Genomic DNA, 24,963 nt, shown 5'->3' with positions numbered 1-24,963 from the left:
TGAGCTCCTCCACCCATCTAAGCAATAAAAAATAAAATAAAACACATATAGATATCAACATCGCTTGAGGCCTTTGAAAGGTTGGACCCGTTAGGACATGAGTTTGCGTATCAAGCTTGGATAAAATTGATAAATAAAATTACTGCAATAGTTTTCGAGCTCCAGTGCGTGCCACCGCACTCAATATATGCGAATGACGAAGCGTTTCGGCAATTTTCGACATCTGCTCGTCGAATAACATTAGGCTTCCGCATCGGGACCGCAAAATTTCGGGTCCAGGACCCAGATTCCCGAAGGCCGTAATAATGGAGTACCGATTGTATTTTTGCGATCGTTTCACACGATGTGAGATGTTTGTCATCTCACCTTTATTCATGTCTGTCGCTAATAATTTAAAAAAAATCTTCTACCATATTAGAAGAACTTTTTTTAGGGAGGTCACTATTCTTACTTTGTGTCGTCGTAATGTTACTGTGGCGGTAGCCATCATACAACGCAAGATATTCGACAGATGCCTGAATCTCATTTGCAACAAAAGCGGGCATATGCATGTATATAGGTATGTATAAAAGTTCCGAATAACATCTTTCGGACCGTCGGTATACCGAGCAATATCCGCTCGGTGGAAGATCTTCCCTTTGTCGTATATCTTCCCACAATCACTATGTTAGAATCCTTACCTGATGTCTGACAACAATAGAACAATCGGATGAATGACTTAGGAATGCATAGACGATAAACATATAACACATACACACATGCAAACATTGATTTCCATTGAGGTTTCAACTAAAATTTATTATTCAATCTGACCACGCTAACCTGAAAATTGGGTCTGGTAATTCATGATCCTTGATTTACGATTATATACAAATTATCCTTCAGAATTTTAACGTCCTTTTCAATGCTTTCTTAACAAAATCTTCTCCTAATTACAATCTTTCATTCTAATGGTAGGCGTGTTCTATGCTGGTAAAATTCTGTTGCAGACGTTACCTATTTCTACTTCTAATTAATAACCACAACAGGTGGTTTTTCAACTAGTCTGCTTATCTAAGGCAAATGCAAAGTAGAACTAGATAAAGCTGAATTTCAGATCCACATTCAAGTTAGTGATTGAAATTTACCAAATGTGTGTGTCTATGTTAGTATTTTTCAGTCCCGTAACTGATAGAAATAGGCAGGAACTTGGAACTATATCATAGCATACAACACTATCCATCACTAGTACAATAAAAAACGTAATAAGATTCACTTGAAACATTTTATTAAGAAAGGATTCTTGTTTTTGGAAAAACTTTATTCATATCTATCGGGTTCTTGGCACGATTTTTAACTTTAATGAATTCCCTTTAATGAGTTTTGTTGCAAGCGTCATGGATAGAGTGAAGTCTGCGGGTAGGATGTTTGCAGCAGACGAACGTGTCTAATATTTTTCTAGTCCTTATTTGGGATTTATTATTGCTAGTCGATATCTCAAATGATGGTATCGACAGTTTAAGAAAGTATCTTACAACTTTGTTTTATATATTTTTGTGTGTTGCCTGAATTTTGAATCACGTCATAAACATTATAAGCAGTAAGCTATGGCTAGATAGAGAGCTTACTGCAATAAGGACATTAAAGTTTACTTGCAGAGTATTGATTGTATTAGCATTGCGAGAACGGGACAGAACACCTCTTACCCCCTTTAAAAATTTGTATTTCGAAAATTTGATGGCGATTTAAATGAATCTTGAATATATCCGTACGTCATTATAATAAAGGCGACTCGTCAAATACCTAATTATCGAACGCAAAGTCAACAGCACCGATTCATTTGTCGTTTTTTATACAAAGCATTTTTAATTATAAAAACCTCCATCTTGATTTTTAATTAAAAACCCAGAGTTAGCTTTACGGTAACGACATTACGTCTCAGTGAGGGTCGTTTATGGCGGCCCTCATTTGTGTGATTAAAAAAGTTTTTTTTTTTTTTCAGTTAATTCTATCTCTTTGGCAAGCGAACCGTGAAATCAGTTTGTGATTTTTTCATGTTGGCACCTTTTTTAGGACGGGCCAACTTTACAGTCTTAATTGTGGGAGTTTAGCTGAATTTCCAGAGAGGAAAATGGTTATAGTTTGTGATGCTGTTTTTTTTTATGTTATATTATGCTAAATTTTTTAACGTTGGGGCGTGTGACGGAATTAATAGTTAGAATTTATTTTGTCGATGTTTAATTCATAATAAGCTATCGCAGTTTTATAAGAATGCTATGAAAATACTCGTTTTGTATGTGCGCAATATATAACGGAACATTTTTACATCATTTTCATTGGCTTCAATGAGATAATGATATAATTTTAAACAACTCCTCAGAGTGTTCTTCGTGGAACATACAAAACACATAGGGAACCTAAGCCCCTCCTTAAACCCAGAGGCTCCAAACACCCAGCTATAGCGAGTATAGAATACTATTAATTTCCAAATAATTGTGCCTCACGATTTTAGTTCCGTTTAGTATTTCATTTCAAACTTAAATATTATGAAACGTAATGCGTTGAACTGTCAGCTGAATTATTTCTAGGCACGTGCCGAACCCTATAAAATCCGACGCCATCTGAGCAAGCAAGCACTATATCAGCATAAAAGGACAATAAAATTATACTTTGGCTCTATGGGATGGTAACTTTTGCCTCCCGAACCGCAAAATGGCGGTAGATGCAACGTATGCTTTGAGTTTTTATACATAATTTTCATGAAAGATCACCTTTTGACTGTCCTATGCTTGAGGATATTTATATCATTGTGTTTTTATTTTATTTTTTTATTGACTAGATGAGTGGACGAGCTCACAGCCCACCTGGTGTTAAGTGTTTACCGGAGCCCATAGACATCTACAACGTAAATGCGCCACTCACCTTGAGATGTAAGTTCTAAGGCCTCAAGCATTTACACACACCACAGTTATAACACACAGTTACATCGGCTGCCCCACCCTTCAAACCCAAACGCGGTAATTACGGAAATTATAATTTTGCGGGTTTGATTTTTATTACACGATGTTATTCCTTCACCATGGAAGACAATCGTGAACATTTGTTGAGTACCTACGTATTTCATTAGAAAAATTGGTACCCGCCTGCGGAGTTCGAACACCGGTGCATCGCTACACACGAATGCTTTTTTTTTTCCTACCTAAGCTGACGGAACCTTAACTAGTAGGTGAGCTCACGGGGCTCAAACCTGACGATGTTGCTAACACGAACCCTAGCAAGAGCCGTGCTTCGCAGAATCTACCACCGGATCGGAGACGCGACCCACTGAGAAGATCCGGCGAGAAACTCAGTGGGCTGTGTCTGAGGGTTAATTTACTCGTCGGCCCTTCATCACAAACGACGGGTTGGACGAGAACGGTGACGGTGCTTGAGGTACCTAAAAGCACCGTTAGTGGATCGGGACGATCCGAAATGAAGTGTTTGGGGCGACTGCTTTCCATTCTTTCCGCAGGATCGGGAATGTAGTTACCGGCGGCCACAATGAGAGGGTTCTCGTGTCGTGCCGCTTTATCGAAGTGGACACGAATGCACCGGACATCTTATCCCTTAGCCCACGACGACTTCAATATTCAATATCATTGTTTTCAAATATTTGTTAGAGGAAACGACCCTGTAACCATGTTTTCCTGGAGCTAATACTTCTTCATCCTGGCTGTTTATTTTTAATAACCTATGAAGTTCCCATTTTAAAATACTGGCCAGCAGAAACGTAATTTGTGTACGATTAGCAATAAATTCCAAATTGAATGAATTTAATTTAAAAACTTTAAGGAATTTTCAATTTCAGTACATTGTTTATTGATTAATGTTTTTGTTTTCACTACATCTCTATATTTTGCATCAACCAATAAATACGCTGAAAATAAGAGTAATTATGGAATGCAAATTCTCTCGAGAAAGCAATGCCAAACAAACGGCTCTCAACTTTAATGACGTGTACGGAATATACACTGCAAACTATCGAACGCTCGTTATTGGTTTAAACCCTTCCGACATGGAAATTTTGATCTAAAAAATTAGCCCCATGATCGCCCGAAAGCTAAAGTCAACAACGATGAATTAAATTAAAGACGACATTAGAAGCTTAATACTAATAATAATAAAAATAAATAATAATAAAGAGCAGAATATTTAATCTACCGCTAAGTTAGCAGTATCTATCAGCATTACTAACAAAACAATATTGGTCCATTTGCCTCAAATTGACAAGGTAAAAAAGGTTGATAAGCGAGTGCCGCACGAAGTGAGCGATCGCCAGCGCGACGAACGCGTTAAGATATGCATTGCATTGCCGGGTTCTGACCCCGGGTGAAGATCGGACGTCAGGTGAAAGTGTGCAGGGGAGTCGTTTAGTGGGTAGGGTCCTGAAATCCATTCCTTGGGTCCACGGTCAGCTCCCAGCATCTGTGAGCCGTCCAGTCCCACAGATCACCCCTCACTCTAGGCGCGGGAAGCCCATCATCATCATCATCATCATCAGCCTTTATCTGCCCACTGCTGGACATAGGCCTTCCCCAATGCCTTCCACATAATGCGGTCCTCCGCCTTCCGCATCGAAATCAAAAAAATCAACCCATAGGGCTCGAAAAAAAAAGCCTTGCGTTGCTTAACCGAAGTTTGTAGAAATGACAGAATTTTAAATCAAAAACGATAAACCTTTTGAAAAAACGTTACCAAGAAATTTAAATAAGATATATTTATATTTTTATTCTTCAGTATATACTTATCAATGATTTATTTTCAAGCACGAATCGCCTAGACGTAAGTCATGAGTACATATTTTGAAATAAGTTAATCGTAATAAGTTAATTAGATTTTTAAAAAAGTTTTGGAAATAGATTTAGAGATCGAAAAAAAAAACAAAGCTATGATAAAAAAAATTAAAGAAGCCTGTGTAGACATCTTTAAAATATTCATTCTCTTAAATAAATACCAACAAATACACAAAGAGGTCGCAGGAGGCAAACAGGTCGCCACGTTGCTTATTCTGATCTTATCCAATGTTATCTTAATATTTACATACAACAATCAAGGAGACTCAATCGCAATTCTTAATTCGAAACCAACAACCAAAATTATAAAGGTTCACTAAGAGGTAACTTATCAAAGTGGCTTTCGGTTATAACCTGAATGTCTGTAAGCGACGTGGCCTTTGTAAGGAAAAACAGATCAAAGACCACGACAGCTCCGACCGCGCGGTAAAAGGCAATGAACCGGTCTGTAGGAAAACAAAAAAACAATACTATTAAAACGATACGGAAAATATTAGATTCCAGAAATTTCCATAGACTTGCAATCTTATGATTAAGAAAGAAAAAAAATGTTTTTTTAAACCAAAATACGATTGATTGATTGCAAATACAGGTAAACGTTTTTTAAACATAGTAAAATGACAAAAAATCAAAACACAAAAAAAAAAATCTTAAGTTTATTTAATTGCCTTCATAGGCAAGCGAATATACATACGGCCCTAACTGATGGTAAGTAGAAAAACATCGCTCATGGAAATCATCAATGGAACGGTATAGCCGATATATCTATTGTAACAGCAATATCGTCTAAAAATCATATCAATATCTAAACCTTTTTTACTACAATAGAGTTACTTACGCACCCATTGTGCCACTGACCGGCGGTAGTGATAAAACTCAGCAATGCTCAACTCTTATTATTATTATTTTATTGCTTTCATGAGTGGTGAGTACAACGTAAAAGCCACCACTCACCTTGAGACATGAGTTCTAAGTCTCAGTTGTAAGCAACGCAACGGTTGCTCGACCCTTCAAACCGAAATACATTACTGCTTCAAGGCATACGGTAATAGTGGTACCTACGCCTGCGGACTCACAAGACGTCCTACAACCAGTAAAACTTCAAAGAGCATTATGTCTGTAAAACATCTTGCTTTCACATAACAAACAAATAAAATATCTAAATGGTTCCATTATACAGTCGTTTACTAGTTCAGAAGCCAAGGTTTATGATGTCTCATCCAGATTTGCAGGAAGGGAGATCGGAATCTAAATTCCTACACGCCCCCTATCCTCATTCAGTCTTCTGATTAAATTCGCTGTGAGATCCCAGACAAATTGGCTTTGCCTACATAAATCCTCATCGTTCTGTGTATTTTCGTGTGGTCTCCGTTGCGGATCCTGTCCGTACCAGATTTGCAGGGAGACCAGTGAGCGTCAAAGAAGTCTAGATTTAACCCTGACGTGAATTGAAGAGTACCTAAATATTAAATTCTATACTAATATTATAAAGCTGAAAAGTTTGTTTGTTTAAACGCGCTAATCTCAGGAACTACTAGTTCGATTTGAAAAATTATTTCATTTTTAGATAGCCCATTTATTGAGGAAGGCTATAGGCTATATAACATCACGCTAAGATAAGAGCACCAATAAAGAATGTTTCAAAATCGGGGCTTAAACAGCTCCTTAGCATTCTATAATTCAAAAATATTTTCTTTCTACGTAAATGAAAAGGGGGTAAAATTTAGCGTTATGCCAAAGTAACTATTCCAAGCGGACGGAGTCGCGGGCAAAAGCTAGTATTAAATAATGTTAATCATAATTTGAATACACCGAAAAAGTGACAGTGATAAGAATATTTTACAACTGCTAAAAATATAAGCAATGCTTTAACAAAAAAATACAAATGACAATGCAGCTAATAATGAAAATTATGAAAAAAAAAAATGAAAACGAACTAAAAGAACTTTTACGGGTTACTGTCATTGTATAAATAATATGTGAATATTAACAATATCATTTTAGTATGAATCGAATAAAACACAATAATATTTGCACCAGACTAAAAAGATTTGAGACAAATAAAATACAACATTCATTTTATTACCAGTATAGATAGCTCAAAATACTCTCGAACCGAAGACTTAAAAGATTTGCAGGGAACGGTAAAACGCGCTCTCTCAGTTCACATTTAAGGAATACATGTTTTCTTGTAATAAAAAAAAAAGTAAAACATTATTGGAAACGGGACCTGTGTTTTACGATAGAAACATTAAATAGCGCGAAAGGATATAAGTGTGGATCGTAAAGGGGTATTTTAAGATTCCATTTTTATTGGTCCCGCATTACACTATTTGTGGTTGAGTGTAATTTTTGGAATTTGTAGTTAGGTAAGTGGGATGCCAACTGATAATTTTGTATGTAACTTGATAATGTTCTGACGAAGCATGTTGCGGATAATAACATGTACTTTTAGGTTAGGAATATTGTATTCTTTTTTTTTATAATAAATAAGTTAATTTGAGCATTATTCGATCAATTAGACATACTTGTATATTTTTTTTAGAAATAAATTAAATTTTGTAAATAAATAAATAAATAGTTGGGAACATAATAATATACGCACGGTCATCTGGCTTTTTATTGGGTTTTTCTGTGTTATTGGCATCAGTAAATATTTACATACATTTAAACTAAAACATATCACGCACGGTTATCCCGCTCTATATTAGGATTCTCTGTGTTATTGGTATCGGTAAATACTTACATACTTTTAAACATATAATATGTACATATCGTAGAATGGGCGGATGTCTTCATTATTTCTTAACGTAGTGGTCGTATGGTGGGTAGTCGTGCAAAAAGAATGCGACGCACGAAACTATGAAGGTTTTGACATATCTTCCTTCTTCCTAAGTTACGCAATGAATGTGTTTCGATTCAACCCGATGACACCTCGACTCTGCCGATGCACACCACCCGAAGTGAGACGATGTTTGACGAGTAGTTGCGGCTGGCGTCCACTAAGTGTCACGCTTTGACGCTTGCGTCATACTAATCTAGATAATATACACCCAGATAAAAAGCAGTGAAGAGGTAGACCTACGAAAAAATGGATGGATTGTGTGAAAGACGATATATGTAAGAGGGTATATGATAGAGGAGTACGGAAGGAGAAAGCATGTTGCGCCGACGCCAGGTGACTGGGAGAAGGGCAGGAGAATGATGACACCCACATAAAAAGCAAAGAAAACTGTTCATCACACGAATGTTTGTCCATGTGGGAATCAAACCCATGACCCTCGGCGCAAAGGTCACGGGTGCTAATTATTGCACCAATGAGCCAGTGAGTTCATAATGAGATAACTGCAATACAGTAAATATGTCACAACAGCAAAATTAACATAAAATCCGTGGTTGTATGTAAACGAATCGTAAAGTGAATAATATCAAGGTATCTTACGTAAAGCATGGCGAAGTTGATGATACATGCCAACCCGAAATCAGTAAGAGTAGTCTGCTTTCTCTAATGACTGGTTTTTGATAGATCAATTATCTATTCCCAAATATTATTTGGGTGAATGAGTTATATGGATAATAATAAAAATAATGCTAGATGAATAGAGAGCTACGCGAGAAGCTATTTAGGTTATAACAGAAGATGGCTTATAATTTTCCCTTTTGGAATTAAGTCACGCCTTTTTCTGTCATCAAAATTTCGAGAAACTTCTGTGCACTTGTATTGTTCGAACCTCAACCTTTAGCATAAGAGAGGGCTAAGCTAAGACAATTGTACCTATAATAATAAAGGCTTAAAAGTAAATTATGTTAAATAATGTTAAATTAAACGGCCGTCTGGTGTAGAGGTAAGTGACATGGTCACTACACAAGGGGGTCGCGGGTTCGAATCCCGCCAAGGGAAGATATTTGTATGATAAATATAAATGTCTTTTCCAGGGTTATGGATGTCTATTAAATATATGTATGTGTATAATAAAAATCTTACATTTATATCCGTTATCTGGTACCTGTAACACAAGTTCTTTACGAACTTATCACGGGACCAATTAACGTGGCGTGATTGTTAGTAAACATTTATGTATTTATTAAAAAAAAAAAAAAAATATGTATTTTATCATCATAATTATATAAGCACAAGTTAAGGAGGTACTCCCGCTTCCGCTTTCCGAATTCAAAGCTGAGAACTTCTCAAGGTTGGTGACGCCATTTGATTTGTGACGTCACATTTCGTGAAACACACGAGCACAGCAACAAAGAAAAGTCAATAAAAATATAACATTATTAGTCTGGGATCGGAACAGAGCACTACGTTTTGCCATAACGAAGCGAACCGGTTACCATGGCAACGTTAATTTTAAAACCATTCCCAACACAAGAGAGATTTTCAAAGGAAATTCTATATTCGCAGCGGTCCCCGAATCAAATTTCAGGTCCGGACTCCCGACCTCCGGAGGAAAACTAACATAATATTTTTCTTCCATTCATTCGTCGGTATTCGGTAATGTAAAAACGTCTGCGGGGAATTCTGTTTGTACAACTTAATAAATATACTTTCGTTTAATAAAATAGCATTTTTTTTCTTTTTACTTGCGTCTTATGTTACGAATATCTTTATAACTAGTTTTCACCCACGTTAGGCTGTGTGGCGTCCGGAATGGTTATTTATTGGCCGTAGGGCGTACGGTCCGCATATGTAAGGACAACGATTTCCCTATTTCTGCCGCAAAGCAGTCACGAGTTCCTAGACGAAGGGTGGGGCAGCCAGCACGCAATATCATTGAAACTTCAACCACAAGGCCCAACATTGACTTTGTGGTTGAAGATTCATATCGAGCGTGAATTGTTATTAAGAACCATTAATATAAATTTTCAATTCTAAATACAATAATAATAAAAATTACTTTTACGGTTTAATCTCGCATTTTTTATTATCATGACATGACGGCCACATTTCATATAACATGAAAAAATCTAATAGTGCCGTTTTTTTTTTTCGGTGCATCTTAACTAACAATATCGATTTTCTGTAATGTCTTTTTTAAGTTTGATAGGTGATAAAATACCTATATAGTCTATTTACGAAAATTACGCGTTGGGACCACTTCAAAACCTCAAAAAATGTGATTAATATAATATGACCGTCACAAGTTACAACCATCTTCTCCATTAATGTCCATTTGTCTTTTTATCTTAATGACCTTGCGCAGCAGTCGTGGAATAAATAGTTTTCTTTAGTAAACGCTTGCAGTCAAATCTTATGGAGTGTTTGGCTCCAGGATCCGAGGCATTTTGACGAACTGCAGACCCGTATTCCTGGCTATGACCGATTAGTGTCTCTTGTTCTATGTACCTACAGCCATTATTAAATTTTCTAGACACCCGGATCCTACAAGGGTATCCTACACTTAACAGATCTTAGGTACTGGCTTGGCTTCCTATGTGGACTATAGACGCGCATCTATATATATCGCCAATCTTATCTGTAACTCCCTTAGCGTACAACGGGAGTACTGGAGCCCGTTCTACCATGACTGGTTCTTGTTTGACGTGACGAATACGGGAAACTTCAATGTGGTCACGTTTAGCATGCTGAACACAGCCTTACATGCTGAAGCTCATTTTGAATTTAAATCTGTGTGCAGACTCACAGGCCACATGCTGTTAAGTGGTCGCTGGAGACCATAGTCATCGACAAAGTAAATCCCGACGAACACCTAAAAAATATGTATGTATTGGTAAGAATGGAACGTATGAAAAGAGTGTGAAACGGAGCATTAGAATGTGAGTGTGTAAGGGAAAACGGTAACAAAGGGAAAAGAGAATAACAGACAGAATGACAGAGAATATGAAGATGGCGTAGACGGTTAAGGTGTAAAAAAGGTGTTAGATAATTTTTTTATTATAATAACTGAAAATTTTTGAACAGTGGAAGTTTTTATTTTATGCGCTGCGATCCCTATTCTACATGTATTTTATGTAATTGAAAAAAAAAACAGTAAATAGCAATAAAAATCTCAACGGGGAATCCCCGGGTCGAGTCAAAAAGAATCAAAGTGGAACGTTCAAGTGATTTTTAAAGCACTCCAGACCATTTTGATTTCGTTAAAACCGCTATTAAGGAACAGTGCTTTGTAGTAGAACAATAAAAACCGAAATTTGGCTTCCATTTTAAAACATCCTAAATGGCCCTTGACACTGTTACGCTACATTTGAATTTCGAATGAACCCTTTCGCTCGGAACTCGTAAAAACAATACTCGCTTCGTGATTTAAAATGTTTCTTGACGATATTCGAATTTTAATAAAATTTGAAACGGCTTCGTTGAATTTCGATTGTTTTTAATTTGCGCGGATTTCGGGAGCTCTTGTTTTTTATTGCGAAAGAGATTTAATTATTTCAATATTGCTTTTATTATATTTAAACTATTTAACATTTATAAAAAGAAAAATTCATAATGGTTCCTTGAATTTAATAATTTTACCTGTTTCTAAGCTTTAATATTATGATCGCTGTAATTCAGCGAATTTTCAAAACGTAAAACCAGTATAAATAAAACACATAAAAAAAAATTTTTTCGAATTTTTATTTCGTATTTTTCGTTTTCTTCTGTGTTTTTCGTTTTGAAGTATCAATATCAAAATTAAGTAGAAACTTAGTTTATAATCAATTTGCAGTATCCACCTGAATAGATCGACATCTGTTGGCGCCGTTGCGATGGATGTTGGGTGCAAGGCTTATACGAATAAAAGTGGACTGTATTTAAAGCTGGTTTAATAATCGGATCAAAGTTAATACAGTTTTACGGGACCGACAATGATCCGATTATTAAACCAGCTTTAAATACAGTCCACTTTTATTCGTATAAGCCTTGCACCCAACATCCATCGCAACGGCGCCAACATATGGTCCTTCAAACCTCAACATTATCGGAAGAAGATTGTACATCGGGTCTTTCAAAGAAGTCTTTTGGAGCCTAGGACGCCTATCAACCTTCGTGGGTCTACATTCCGCTGGAAATTCGTCGCCACTGCTTGAAAAAGAAGATCTTCAGTTTTTTTAACGCCTACCTACACTTCAAATTCAAGCAGCGCCTAAGGTGGATTACCTGCGTGGAACGCCCATAATTATCTACAGAAGAAGTCCGAATCCAGCTCACCGACAACATTTAAAAAACAACAATCCAACAAACGTACTACATTGCCGCATCAGCTGAGTACAACACAACCAACACCATTATTCAAGGTCTCGTAGGATCAAGTCACAGGAGGTTTACAAAGAAAAGATACGTAAGATCGTTCCTTATATTTTATTCTTTCCATTCCTCATTAATATTAACATTAACATTCATAACCATAACAATTAATTGCTACCGTCAACATTTTCACTACTAACAAAAAGTCCAAAGGTCATTCTTCTCATTTTTGCCAATCACTTTTTATGCTTCTCGTTAAGTTTTTATTAAACACAACATAAAATAACACAAGAGCTTTGCTTTTCACGCTTGTTCATTTCATCGCTAATATAATTTACATTTACACATTTCGTTTAAACTATTATTGTAGTGTATCATTTGCTTGACACTAGATTTAGATTTAAATTCACGATTTCATTTTAATACTAAACTTTTAAAATAACTCATTCGCCGTCCAATTAAACATTGTAGAAACTTTTATTTAAAAAAAAATATATATCGTGGGTAGTTTGAAATATATAACACTCCTTAAGTACAGCTGTTTATAATTTTTGCTATTATACTTTATTCAGGGATTTAGATTTTGCTTGGCAGTCTATTGCTATAATTTTTTTGGCTGGGTCAACTTTTGCTTTTAGTTGCTTCATTGCCTTTGGGAAGTAGATAGTTGGTACTCATAATAAAGATGCCTGAAGGCAAAGTAAAAGACTTAATTAAAAGGAGGGCCTCAATAAAGGCCAAAATAACACAATTCTCTACGTATTTGGATGTCCTACGGGGTTGTGATTATTTCAATGATGTGCAATTCTCGGAACTCCAAGTACGTCTTGAGAAATTCGAAACCTTATACGGGGACTTCGACAGTTTTCAGAGTGAGATCGAGATGCTGTCAGACGCGCCGGAAGACCATTATAAGGATCGTGAGTCCATTGAGTCGCAGTACTACAAGCTTGTGGCTTCTGCGCGTACGCTGTTGGATCAACGCAAAAATAATGACGGTAGGTCCGAGGTAAGCTCTGAAAATGGCATGAAGAATACCACCGTGTTAAGTCAAAAGCCAAACTATATTAAGTTGCCAAAGATTGATATACCCCACTTTGACGGTTGCTACCAGCACTGGCTTGAATTTCGAGACACTTATATTTCTTTGGTTCATGAAAACGATACTCTCGACAGTATTAATAAATATCACTATTTAAGAGCTTCTCTTCATGGAAGCGCTGCTTTAGTAATCAAAAGCTTAGACTTTAAAGCAGATAACTACTCTTCCGCGTGGACTCTCCTCTGTGAGCGTTATGACAATAAACGCTTACTTGTCAACAATCACGTCCAAACTCTTTTTAATGTTGACGTCATACAAAAAGAATGCAGTAAGAGTTTACGACACATTGTAGATGTAACCAACAAAAATCTTAGAGCCTTAGCCACATTGGATCAACCTGTCGAACATTGGGACACTTTGGTGATTCATATGATGGCGTCTAAATTGGACAGCATCACTAGTAGGGGCTGGGAAGAGCATCGTAATACTCTCAACGACCCTCCAACTCTAAAAATATTTACTAAATTCATTTCAAATAAAGCCGATTTATTGGAAACGTTAGAGGATGCGCGTCGAATCAAGTCTAAAAATGAACATTTTAAGTTTAAAGCACTAACTACCATTAACAAAAATAAAACAGTTGTGTGTCCGTTATGTAATCAGGAACACTTCCTGTACGCGTGCGAGTCTTTTAGAAGTTTGTCGATTGAAACACGTATTAGGAAAGCAAAGGAGCTTAGAGTGTGCCTTAACTGTCTGAGGCCTGGACACACTGATTCTCAATGTAAGCTTAGCCATTGCAAGTACTGCAAGTTAAAACACAACACGCTTCTTCATTATACGAAGCAAACAGCCGCAGTTGAAACCGTTGTCGTGTCAGCCACGGCAACTGATACTTCATCACACGTTTTACTCTCTACGGCGTTAGTTCAGGTTTTAGACTCTAATGGGCAAACGCACACTGCACGTCTTCTTTTAGACAACGGGAGTACTGCTAACTTTATTACGGAGGATCTCTGTCATAGGCTGAATTTGAGAACGAAGCGTGTGGATTACATAGCATGTGGTATTAGCAATAAAACCTCCGCGTGTAATGAATCGTGTTTGATAAGCATACGTTCATTAGATGGCAACCACAACTTTAACATCAATTGCTATCTCTTGAATAAAATTACGAACTCTTTACCCTTAGCATATTTAGAAAATAAAAACATAAATATACCATCGGGAGTATCTTTAGCGGATCCAACTTACCATATTCCATCCTCCATTGACATATTGGTCGGAGCAGATGTTTTCTGGAATGTCATAGGTACAAACCGTATTCAACTAGGCAAAAATAAACCTGTTCTTTTTGAAACCAAGCTTGGCTGGGTAATTTCTGGTTCCCTCTTAAACAAAACTAACTCTAAAGATTTACATTGCTTATTAAGTTGCGATTCTTCAAAGATCTTACTTACAGATCTTACTAAATTTTGGGAGCTAGACTCTATACCATCTTCAACAATCAACGATTTAAATAGTCATCCGTGTGAAAAGGTGTTCATTGAAACTACAACGCGCGCTGAAGACGGACGCTTTAACGTGACCTTACCTTTCCATGAATCACCAAAATGTTTAGGAGACTCGTACTATATGGCCAAGCACCGGTTCCTTTCACTCGAAAGGAGACTAAAATCAAACAAGACACTTAGAATGCTATACGGTAGCTTCATGCGCGAGTATCTCGATCTTGGTCACATGAGTGAAAATATCCACAATACTAACAATAACGTGGTTCAGTATTTCCTTCCTCATCATGGTATTTTAAAGGAATCGAGTACAACTACAAAATTGCGAGCAGTCTTCGATGCATCTGCTCGTACATCGACAGGTAAATCACTAAATGATATTCAGATAGTAGGCCCCACGATACAAGATGATTTATTTTCAATTTTAATACGATTTCGACAACATCTGTATGTGGTCACGGCCGATATAGAAAAAATGTATCGACAAATTTCATTAGACACTTCTCAACGCCCTTTACAACAAATTTTATGGCGATTTAATCCTTCACAACCCATAAAGACGTACACACTAAACACATTAACTTATGGCATGGCCTCAGCTTCTTTTATAGCAACCCGATGTCTTATACAGCTAGGCAATGAAGCTCACGATGACGATGTTAAGCGCGCTATATGTCATGACTTTTATGTTGATGACTACTTAGGTGGAAGTCACACCATTCACAGCACCATAGAATTGTGCAGAAAGATTAAGGTTGCCCTCCAGTCTGGACAATTTAATCTTCGTAAATGGCATTCCAATAGTTCTGAAATTCTCAGAGCTATTAGTGATACTTCTTTTCGATAAATTTGTCACCTTCACTCATTATAACAAAGCGGTATATCTTGGCTACCGTAGCCCAAATATTTGACCCGCTTGGCTTAGTTTTGCCTTGCATTGTAGAAGCTAAGCTTTTGCTGCAAGATCTCTGGAAACATAAATGCTCATGGGACGACGAGATCATGGAACCTTTAAAGAAGACATGGCTTAACTTTGTTAAAACCTTACCTCATCTCAATGATATTCTAATTCCACGCTGCGTTATTTCTCAGCCGATTGGAATACAGCTTCATGTTTTCACGGACGCATCGGAGAGAGCCTACGGCGCATGTGTTTATGTTCGAAGTGAGACGTCAGAAGGATCCATAAAAACCATTCTTTTAGCATCAAAAAGCAAAGTAGCTCCTATAAAAACTACTACGATTCCAAGACTGGAACTTTGTGCCGCCATGCTTGGTTCCAAATTATGTGAAAAGATCACCACGACTTTAACATTAAAAGTAGAAAGGTGTTCATTTTGGTCGGACTCAACGATAGTTCTCGGTTGGATTGCCTCTTCTGCAATTCATTTGAAAAAATTCGTAGCTCATCGTGTGTCTGAGATACAGAAAATCTGCGCTGGACACGAATGGCGGTATGTCCCTTCAAAGGAAAATCCAGCAGACTTGGTATCTAGAGGATTGAACGCTAGTCTGTTACATAATTCCGCTTTATGGTGGTCGGGACCTTCATTTTTAGCTCAGGACCCATCACACTGGCCAACCAACCCAAATTATACCGATCATCTTCCAGAAACTGTTCATGCTTTACACATAAATCAAGGCTCTTCAAAAAATTGTATATTGTCAAATCTAATTCAGAACACATCTAGATTTTCTAGGTTAATTCGCGTGACATCTTATATCTATCGTTTTATATCTAATTGTAATCATAAACATTTACAAAAAGGGAGACTAACTGACTTAGAATTAAGAAATGCAACAAACCATTTATTATTTGTAGCTCAGGAAGAATCGTTTTCTGCAGAGCGTTCTCTTTTAATCGCTGGTAGGCCTTTACCGATTAAAAATAAACTTATTTCTTTGTCACCTTTCCTCGATAGCGATGGGTTGATGAGAGTTGGCGGTAGACTCAACAATTCAGATTACGAATTTAATATTAAGCACCCAATTCTTCTCCACGCTAACCATCGTTTAACTAATCTTATATTTGAAATGTTACATCTTAAACATTTACATTGTGGTCCTAAACTCTTATTAGCAATCACTAGGCACAACTATTGGCCCATTGGTGGCAATAATTTAGCTAAAAAGGTTGTGCGAAACTGTGTGACGTGTTGCAGATTTAAGGCTACTACTGTTCAGCCACCCATGGGGGATTTACCACGTCAACGTGTGCACCTGGAATATCCCTTTCTTCAAACTGGCGTTGATTACGCTGGCCCAGTGTTGGTAGCAAACCGGAAAGGTAGAGGTTCTAAACTAATAAAATCATACATCTGCGTGTTCGTATGTTTGGCAACAAAGGCCGTACATTTGGAGCTTGTCTCAGACCTGTCCAAGGATGCATTCATTGCTGCTTTGAATAGATTTACTGCGCGACGCGGGAAGCCACAATCAATTCTGTCTGATAATGGTACCACCTTTGTTGGAACGTTTAATGAATTATCCAAACTTCTTAGTCGTACCCTTCCTTCCGATTTGGCAGAGCAAGAGATTAAATTTTCTTTTATACCGGCATACACACCACATTTTGGCGGACTTTGGGAGTCAGCCGTTAGGTCTACGAAATATCACTTGCGTAGAACTTTAGGGCTAACACATCTCACATTTGAAGAAATGACGACTTTATTAACTCAAATTGAAGCCATTTTAAATTCAAGGCCTCTCATTCCTCTGTCAGATGATCCTTCGGACTATTATCCTCTCACTCCAGCTCATTTCCTAATAGGACGATCTTTACTCTTTGTACCTCAGCCTGATTTAACAAATCATTCAACTTTAACCTCTCTTAAGAGATTCCAGCGTATCGAGTACCTTAAGCAGCATTTTTGGCAGCGATTCTCCAATGAGTACGTCGTGTGGCTACAACAAAAAATGAAATGGCCGACTCAAAAGGGAGACTTAAAAGAAGGTATGATGGTTGTCATCAAGGAGAAGGGACTACCACCTCTTATGTGGCTGCTCGGACGCATTATTCGTCTTTGTCCTGGACGAGATGGAATTACACGTGTGGCAGATATCTTAACCAAGAAAGGTGTTATACGACGCGCTTACAACAACATATGCCCGCTACCAGTCAATATTTGAAGTTCTTCAACCCGGGGAGCATGTTCGAAACATAGCAACCCTATTTTCCTCACCGCGGCGGAAGGGGGGGAGAGGCGTGATGTGACAGAATAAAACGACGTGCATCGACGAAAAACACGATCATTGTCGGTCCCGTAAAACTGTATTAACTTTGATCCGATTATTAAACCAGCTTTAAATACAGTCCACTTTTATTCGTATAAGCCTTGCACCCAACATCCATCGCAACGGCGCCAACAACATCAAAGTGAGATAATAATATACCTAATCTTACGTGATAAAACTCGAGTGATGATTTTGTAAGCAAGAAAAAACAAATTCAATTCACACAGTTTGTTATTTTAAAAACTGGATTCCGTTGCCCGTGATACCATAATGGGAAAATTATTATCAAATTAATTAACTATTACCATGTGAAAATTAAAGAAAAATATTATCTAATTATTTAAAACACAATCTATAATACTAGAACTCAAAGGACGCGGCGCCATCTTTGAAAACAAAATGTCCGCTTAGCGAAAAATGTTAAAAACGCATTAACGCAAAATCGTATTCGAATTTCGAATTAGTATAATTCGTAGCGTCGAAATTATTTGCATTGCTCGTTTTCGACGAGAATCGAATAACAACGCAAAAAGGCTGGCTGGTGAGATTTTCTTTTGCTTCCGTCGTTTGTAATTCGAATTTCAAATTCCCCATTCACCTTTTTACTAGCTACGCCAATAACTGCAGCGGGTGTCCTTTTTTTTTTTGATCTTACGTCTTTTACGTCATTTTTTTCTTTGCTTAAAAGCGCGAATACTGAATGAATTTGAAGCCCGTAAAGAGTTTTAATAAAACCCCAGCGATTTCATCTTAAGTATCACTCAGGATATGAGCGCGCCTTTATTACGGTCTATAAAAACTACGTTCGTGAGATTCAAATTAAAAGCCAGCTTTTTAGAGTAGAAATAGAAATGGGTATTTTTTTTAGGCAAAAAGTCCAGAGGCAATGCTAGCTAAAAATATGGCCAACCATCAATCGAATTGACAATAATAATAAGGCACTGAAAACAAAATTGTAAGGTTCGTTTTCGTGTTACGTTTTGGAACAATCCAATCGGCGTGAAACCGGTGGTGTCCCCTGGGAGCGTCGCCATGGCAACCGGCTGGGTAGACCCCGGACGAAAGGGGTCACAAAATCCAAACTTATCTCATAAATTTACACGCCAGGTCGATTTCGCGCCGAGCCGCCGGTGCTTCGACGGAACTCATTCTCCGTACGTAATCCTGTCAAGGACGTTTAATTGGAATGAAAAATTAAGTGCTAGGATGTTAACGCGCCTGCGACCTTTGGGATACTTGGTAAAGAATCTTGCTGGGTATTTGTTTTGGGTATCATAAGCTTACTATCTATATAATAATACGTGAAGCAAAAACTTTGTATCCCTTTTTACGAAAATTGCGCGGACGGAGGAGTATTAAATTTTACACACTTATAGAGAATATAGAGAAGAAGTACACAATGCTAACATTTTTTTTTAAATAATGCATAAAAGATACATTAAATCAATAAAGAAAACATTACACACACTACATACCATGTATTTGACGCACACACGCATGCATACTATTTATTGTCAAACTTTTGTTCTTGACGTCTGTTGTCAAATTGAGATTAATATTGTTTGTCTTTGTTCATATTTTTTATAGTGTAGTCTTGGCGAAATTTGTGATTATAAAATACAATCATAATAGTGTACAAACTTACAATTCCAATTAATTATAGTCGAATTTCGACTACTGCGGGACCTCTAGTTTATATATATATTGTTTCCCAAGCAAATGCATTTACTACATTTGACCTATTATTTGATGAAACCTGAAAATCACTACACGCTGTGTGCTATTCAATAAATAATTGCGAACAAATGACGCACAGTCATCTGGCCTAAATTTAGGATTCTCTGTGCTATGGATACCAGGGACTGATAAACATAATTATATATGCTTAAATCATTATATTTAAAGATAATAAACATCCAGATAAAGAGCAAACAAATCTGTTCATCAGACAATGTTTGCCCGATCTTTAATCAGGACCTTGACTCTGCCGAAGCACTCCATCCGAAGTGAGCCGATGTTTGACGAGTCCCTGTGGTTCGCGTCCACTAAGTGTCACGCTTTTGCTTCGTTTATCGTGTCCAGATGCGTCATACTAAGATAGATAATATACACCCAGAAAAAAAGCAGTGGAAGAGATAGACCTAAGAAAAAATGGAGGGATTGTGTGAAAGACGATATTTGCAAGAGTGAGTGAAGGAATGGTATATGATAGAGGAATATGTAAGAAGAAAGCATGCTGCGCCTAACCCAGGTGAAGGAAGAGGGCAGAAGAATGATGACACCCAGACAAAAGCAAGCAAAACTGTTCATCACACGAATGTTTGTCCAATGTGGGAATTGAACATACGACCCTCGACGCAACAGGCAGGAGTGCTAACTACAGCACCAGCGAGCCATTTCATTTTCAAAGCATTATAGTTCGGAAAAAAACAATTGACACTTCATACTTGACGGATGAATAAATCTAAAGGTGTGGGGTATTTTTCGGTATATGTTAACTAGCAATATCGATTTTCCGTAATGTATTTTTTAAACTCGATAGGTGATAAAATATAGGGCTTATCTACGAAAATTATGCGTTCCATTTCCCTACCTCAAAATGTTGGAAGTACTTAAAAACCTCACAAAAAGGAAAAGTGATTTCAATACTGCATCAAGATACAAGATGATCTTTTGATTCAAATTCAAAGTAATCCACCATTACCATGACGTCAATTTTCATGAAGCAATCTTGCGTTTTCGTATGAAGTGTGCAACATTATTACTATATAATTTTTAGAATATCTCCCTCGCGTCGATTTCCTCATTACTGAGGGTCGTGACTCCCCCGCTGCATCAGTTTCTTCCGTACGATTTCCCCCCATCTGCTGCGATCCTTAGCTTCATGAAGGGCATAGAACACAGTAAGATTGAATCTTTAATCTCAAGTGCCAAGGTTGTTAGCAGCAATATGGCTGTCATATCTATGGACTCATAGCATAGCCAGTTTCGTCTGTCTGTACACGCAATAATAAAAAATGCAGTACCATTTCAATCAAATACAATGAATGCAATTTAATATTCCGACTCCATAACGTACGTATTCCACGTTGGCTTTTATCTGTACAGGCTGCATCGATGCCTATTAATTTTTAAAGCTATCCGATCGAATAATTATCGAGAAAGTTCCATCCAGTGATTGGTTTCCAATATTTTAATTTATTTTGATATTAATGCTAGTGTTGTGATCGTTTTTTTTTTTGGTTCAATTCCCTAATGCATCTCCGTGTCATTTGGAACGATTAGTTCTTGTGCGCCTCGAAGGCAGATTGTGGAAAGTCTTGTACTGATCTTCAGTTAACGTTGGCTCTCTTCGCTGTCCATGTTTTCCGGAGCATTCTTCTCCAGCACGACATTTCAAAAGCATCCACGCGTTTGCGATCAGCTGCTTTATGGGTCTCTAATGTTATAGATATTATATATAGGTTATGCTAATCGATATAGCGTGATCTATCTATGAATATAATGATTTGCGTAACTACTGGTGGTAGGACCTCTTGTGAGTCCACATGGGTAGGTACCACCACCCTGCCTATTTCTGTCGTGAAGCAGCAATGCGTTTCGGTTTGAAGAGTTACGCAGCCGCTGTAACTATACTGAGACCTTAGAACTTATATCTCAAGGTGGGGGCGGCATTAACGTTGTAATTGTCTATGGGCCCAGTAACCACTTAACACCAGGTCAGCTCTGAGCTCGTCCACCCAACTAAGCAATAAAATCAGGTCATGTGTAAAACTATTGTACTTAATTCATGAATGAAGCTTATCTATATACATTTTTGTCTTTTTTTTTTTTCCTACCTAAGCTGAGAGCCTTGAGAGGCTATGTCAGCGTAACCCTAACTTTAGTAGGTGAGCTCACGGGGCTCAAACCTGACGATGTTGCTAACACGAAACCTAGCAAGAGTCGTGCTTCGCAGAATCTACCACCGGATCGGAAACGCGACCCACTGAGAAGATCCGGCGAGAAACTCAGTGGGCTGTGTCTGAGAGGATTTTTGTCACTTTCTTACTAGCTTATCACATTTTAGCCTAAGAAATGTAGGTAATTTCTCAGCATAGCTGTTACACAAACACTATTCTTCTTGTCCCTTACACAACTTAAGATACATTGTTTATGTGTTCCTTGAAGCACTTAGTTCAGCACTTAGCGCTGTCACAAACTACACTAACTCAAATGATTTCGGTCCTTCTTAGACTACGCACATTGTTTGTGGAGCCTATATTGCCTAAACGTTTACATGATGCTGAAGTCTATTTGTATACGATTCTTACACAGCAAATTGAACCTAATTACGAGTATCCAAAGTCTAATTGATGTAAAATATAAATATTATTGCAATAGTAATTTTGTGATATCAAACGAATTAATTCCTAAACGCATTCGACACCAACTTCCTTCTTGTCTTTTTCCAAGTGTTCGGTTAAGTGTGCGCTCATATTAAATAATACTTATTAATTAATTAATTAACTGTTTTAATCCATATATGAAAGTAATAATGAGATCACTATCTATATTGTCATTTAATGGTATTGAAACTGTAAGACGTGTCGTCATTGATTATTGATGATTGATATAAATGAATATTTATGTTCAACCTCTCAACCATATCACCTAATATTTTTTTAGACTGAACGAATACAGCACTTTTTAGTCCTTAAAGCTTCTTACTTTATCGCACATTCCTTTCTTGCTGACACTATTTTAATTATTAGCTTTTATCATTTCTCTTTCGGTAATAGTAATCGGAGTTGTTGACTTTTTTTATTTTCATTTAAAAGTGATCAAAATTTTATAATCTAGATCCTGAGACCTTAAAAAAACCTAAAAATTATAGACGAATCATTGGAAAAAGCAAAACGTAGGTCCGCTTTTTGGCTTACCATGTATAAAGTAATGATTTAAAGGTATAATATTTCCTTAAGAATCAAATCACAAGTAACCTTGATAAGGTTTACCGCTCGCTATAACTAAATAATTATTAACTATTTCATTAATCTACGGGCTACTTTACGGGCTAAATTATATTCGACCTCAAAACCAATAAAAAGCATTCAATTATCGAGTCGGTCTCATTCAATTCCATTGCATACTTACAATAAGCTGTTGGCTTTATAAAAAAATGTTTATTTTTCGTCCCCTATCAAAATGTTACGTTCGGATTTGCTTGTCACAACCAAGACAACGGGTAAATAAATATTTATGAGGCATTCTTTCGACCTATCAAATTAATGTCATCTGTCGTAGTACTGTTTTTTTTTCATGTACTTTTTCTCTATTTGTATCTAAATTAACTGAATCTGGCCTTTTTGCGGACATCTAAGGAGTCGGGCCGCGTGAATTGCTTTAACGTGTTCAATTTAATAATGTTAAATTTTAAAACTAGACTCTGCACAATACTTATTTTTATTTATTTATTAGGCATTCAATACACATCACTAGCTAAAAAGGTAGGTACATAAAAAACACAAGTAAAAAGAAACAAAATCTGGTTTGCAACATAACCTATGTGCTGAACCGTAGAGTATTGGAGTTTTTTGGACACATTACTTGAAAGAAAGGTCACGGTCTTGAGCAGCCGATGGTGACGGGCAAGATAGAGGGCAAACGTCCCAGAGGACCCAGTTCCACGAGATGGTCGGATCAAATTCGGTCTTGTCTGGAGATCAAGCTCCAAGATGCCCTCCAAGAGGCCAAGGATTGCAGCAGATGGAGAACAATCATACCAGAGAGATTGATGCGGCGAGGAAGTCACGACCCTCAGTAATGAGGAGAACGCCGTAAGGAATCACGGATACATGGATCGTTTGGAACCTCTGGGTCTGCGGAGGGACTTCGGTTCCCTCTGTATTTTGTACCGTATGTTCCATGGGGAGTGCTCTGAGGAATTGTTCAAGATGATACCGGCATCTCGTTTTTACCATCGCACCGCCCGCCACCGGAGTAGAGTTCATCCATCCTACCTGGAGCCACTACGGTCATCCACAGTGCGTTTCCAGAGATCTTTTTTGCCACGTACCATCCGGCTATGGAATGAGCTCCCCTCAACGGTGTTTCTCGAGCGCTATGACATGTCCTTCTTCAAACGAGGCTTGTGGAGAGTATTAAGCGGTAGGCAGCGGCTTGGCTCTGCCCCTGGCATTGCTGAAGTCCATGGGTGGCGGTAACCACTCACCATCAGGTGGACCGTATGCTCGTCTGCCTACAAGGGCAATAAAAAAAAAGGTAGAGGAGGTAAAATTAAAAAAAAGCTACAATTTAAATTACTTTTACGAATCACGAAAGTTTACGAAAAGTGTAAGTATTAGAAACATCGATAATAATGTAATTACAATGATGAACGCGAGATTAAACCGTAAAAGTGTTTTTCATTATGTCAATGATTCTTGAAAAGCGAAGAAAATTAAAAAAGACCATAATGAGATGGTCCCTTTAGTACAACGCAAAAACTATGACTTAAATTTTAATTAATCATTTAGAAATCTTATCTTGCGTAATAATTGTAAAAGAGACTAAAAACAGTTTTTTATTTCATCCGCATTATCATAAACATTATTAGATTTGGGTTTTACGGTTCCAATTTCGTAATGCTTCTACGACGTGACTTCGTGCTATTTTTTTAAAACAAAGTAAAAAGCCAATGCAGTCCATGGCGAGTCTACACCTCATCCACCACTAGACTTTCATTCTACTTTTTTTTATTTTTTTTTTATTGCTTAGATGGATGGACGAGCTCACAGCCCACCTGGTGTTAAGTGGTTACTGGAGCCCATGGACATCTACAACGTAAATGCACCACCCACCTCGACATATAAGTTCTAAGATCTCAGTATAGTTACAACGCCTACCCCACCCTTCGAACCGAAACGCATTACTGCTTAACGGCGGAAATAGGCGGGGTGGTGGTACCTACCCGTTCGGACTCCCAAGAGGTCCTACCACCAGTGATTACGCAAATTATAATACGATTTTCAGCATATGCTACGTGTAGACGCGTTGTTTGTATTACGACACACAGCGTCACTCATAATTCGAAGCAAAACAATCAGGGCCCTCAATTAATCACCGCTGTGTGTATAATGAAATAACACATCACCTGCTCCACGACCTGTCTAATTATAGACATGTTTCCAG

The 24,963-nt window shown here is 37.5% G+C and overlaps 2 protein-coding genes across 5 annotated transcripts in view; both read left to right on the top strand.

The window, feature by feature from the left end:
* The window catches only part of LOC101744929 (hemicentin-2), a 279,760-nt gene that overhangs the window by 172,783 nt on the left and 82,014 nt on the right, over window positions 1-24,963 (top strand). The gene's annotated exons all lie outside the window — the stretch shown is intronic.
* LOC105842570 (uncharacterized) lies at window positions 12,302-17,853 on the top strand. The gene is made up of 2 exons (XM_038020503.2): window positions 12,302-13,012; window positions 17,392-17,853. Exons 1-2 carry the CDS (start codon window positions 12,689-12,691, stop codon window positions 17,683-17,685), a joined length of 618 nt encoding a protein of 205 aa, XP_037876431.1. The 5' UTR covers window positions 12,302-12,688; the 3' UTR covers window positions 17,686-17,853.

Source organism: Bombyx mori, chromosome 25, assembly GCF_030269925.1.
Source record: "Bombyx mori chromosome 25, ASM3026992v2".
NCBI classification, from domain to species: domain Eukaryota; kingdom Metazoa; phylum Arthropoda; class Insecta; order Lepidoptera; family Bombycidae; genus Bombyx; species Bombyx mori.
This window is presented reverse-complemented; position numbering and strand designations above follow the sequence as displayed.

What these genes read in the sequence shown, in the direction of transcription:
- LOC105842570 (XM_038020503.2), top strand. Translation starts at nt 12,689, where the DNA reads ATGCCTGAAGGCAAAGTAAAAGACTTAATTAAAAGGAGGGCCTCAATA. An exon ending in ATAATGACGGTAGGTCCGAG is followed by an intron (nt 13,013 to 17,391) that starts GTAAGCTCTGAA and finishes ACCTCTCTTAAG; the next exon opens with AGATTCCAGCGTATCGAGTA.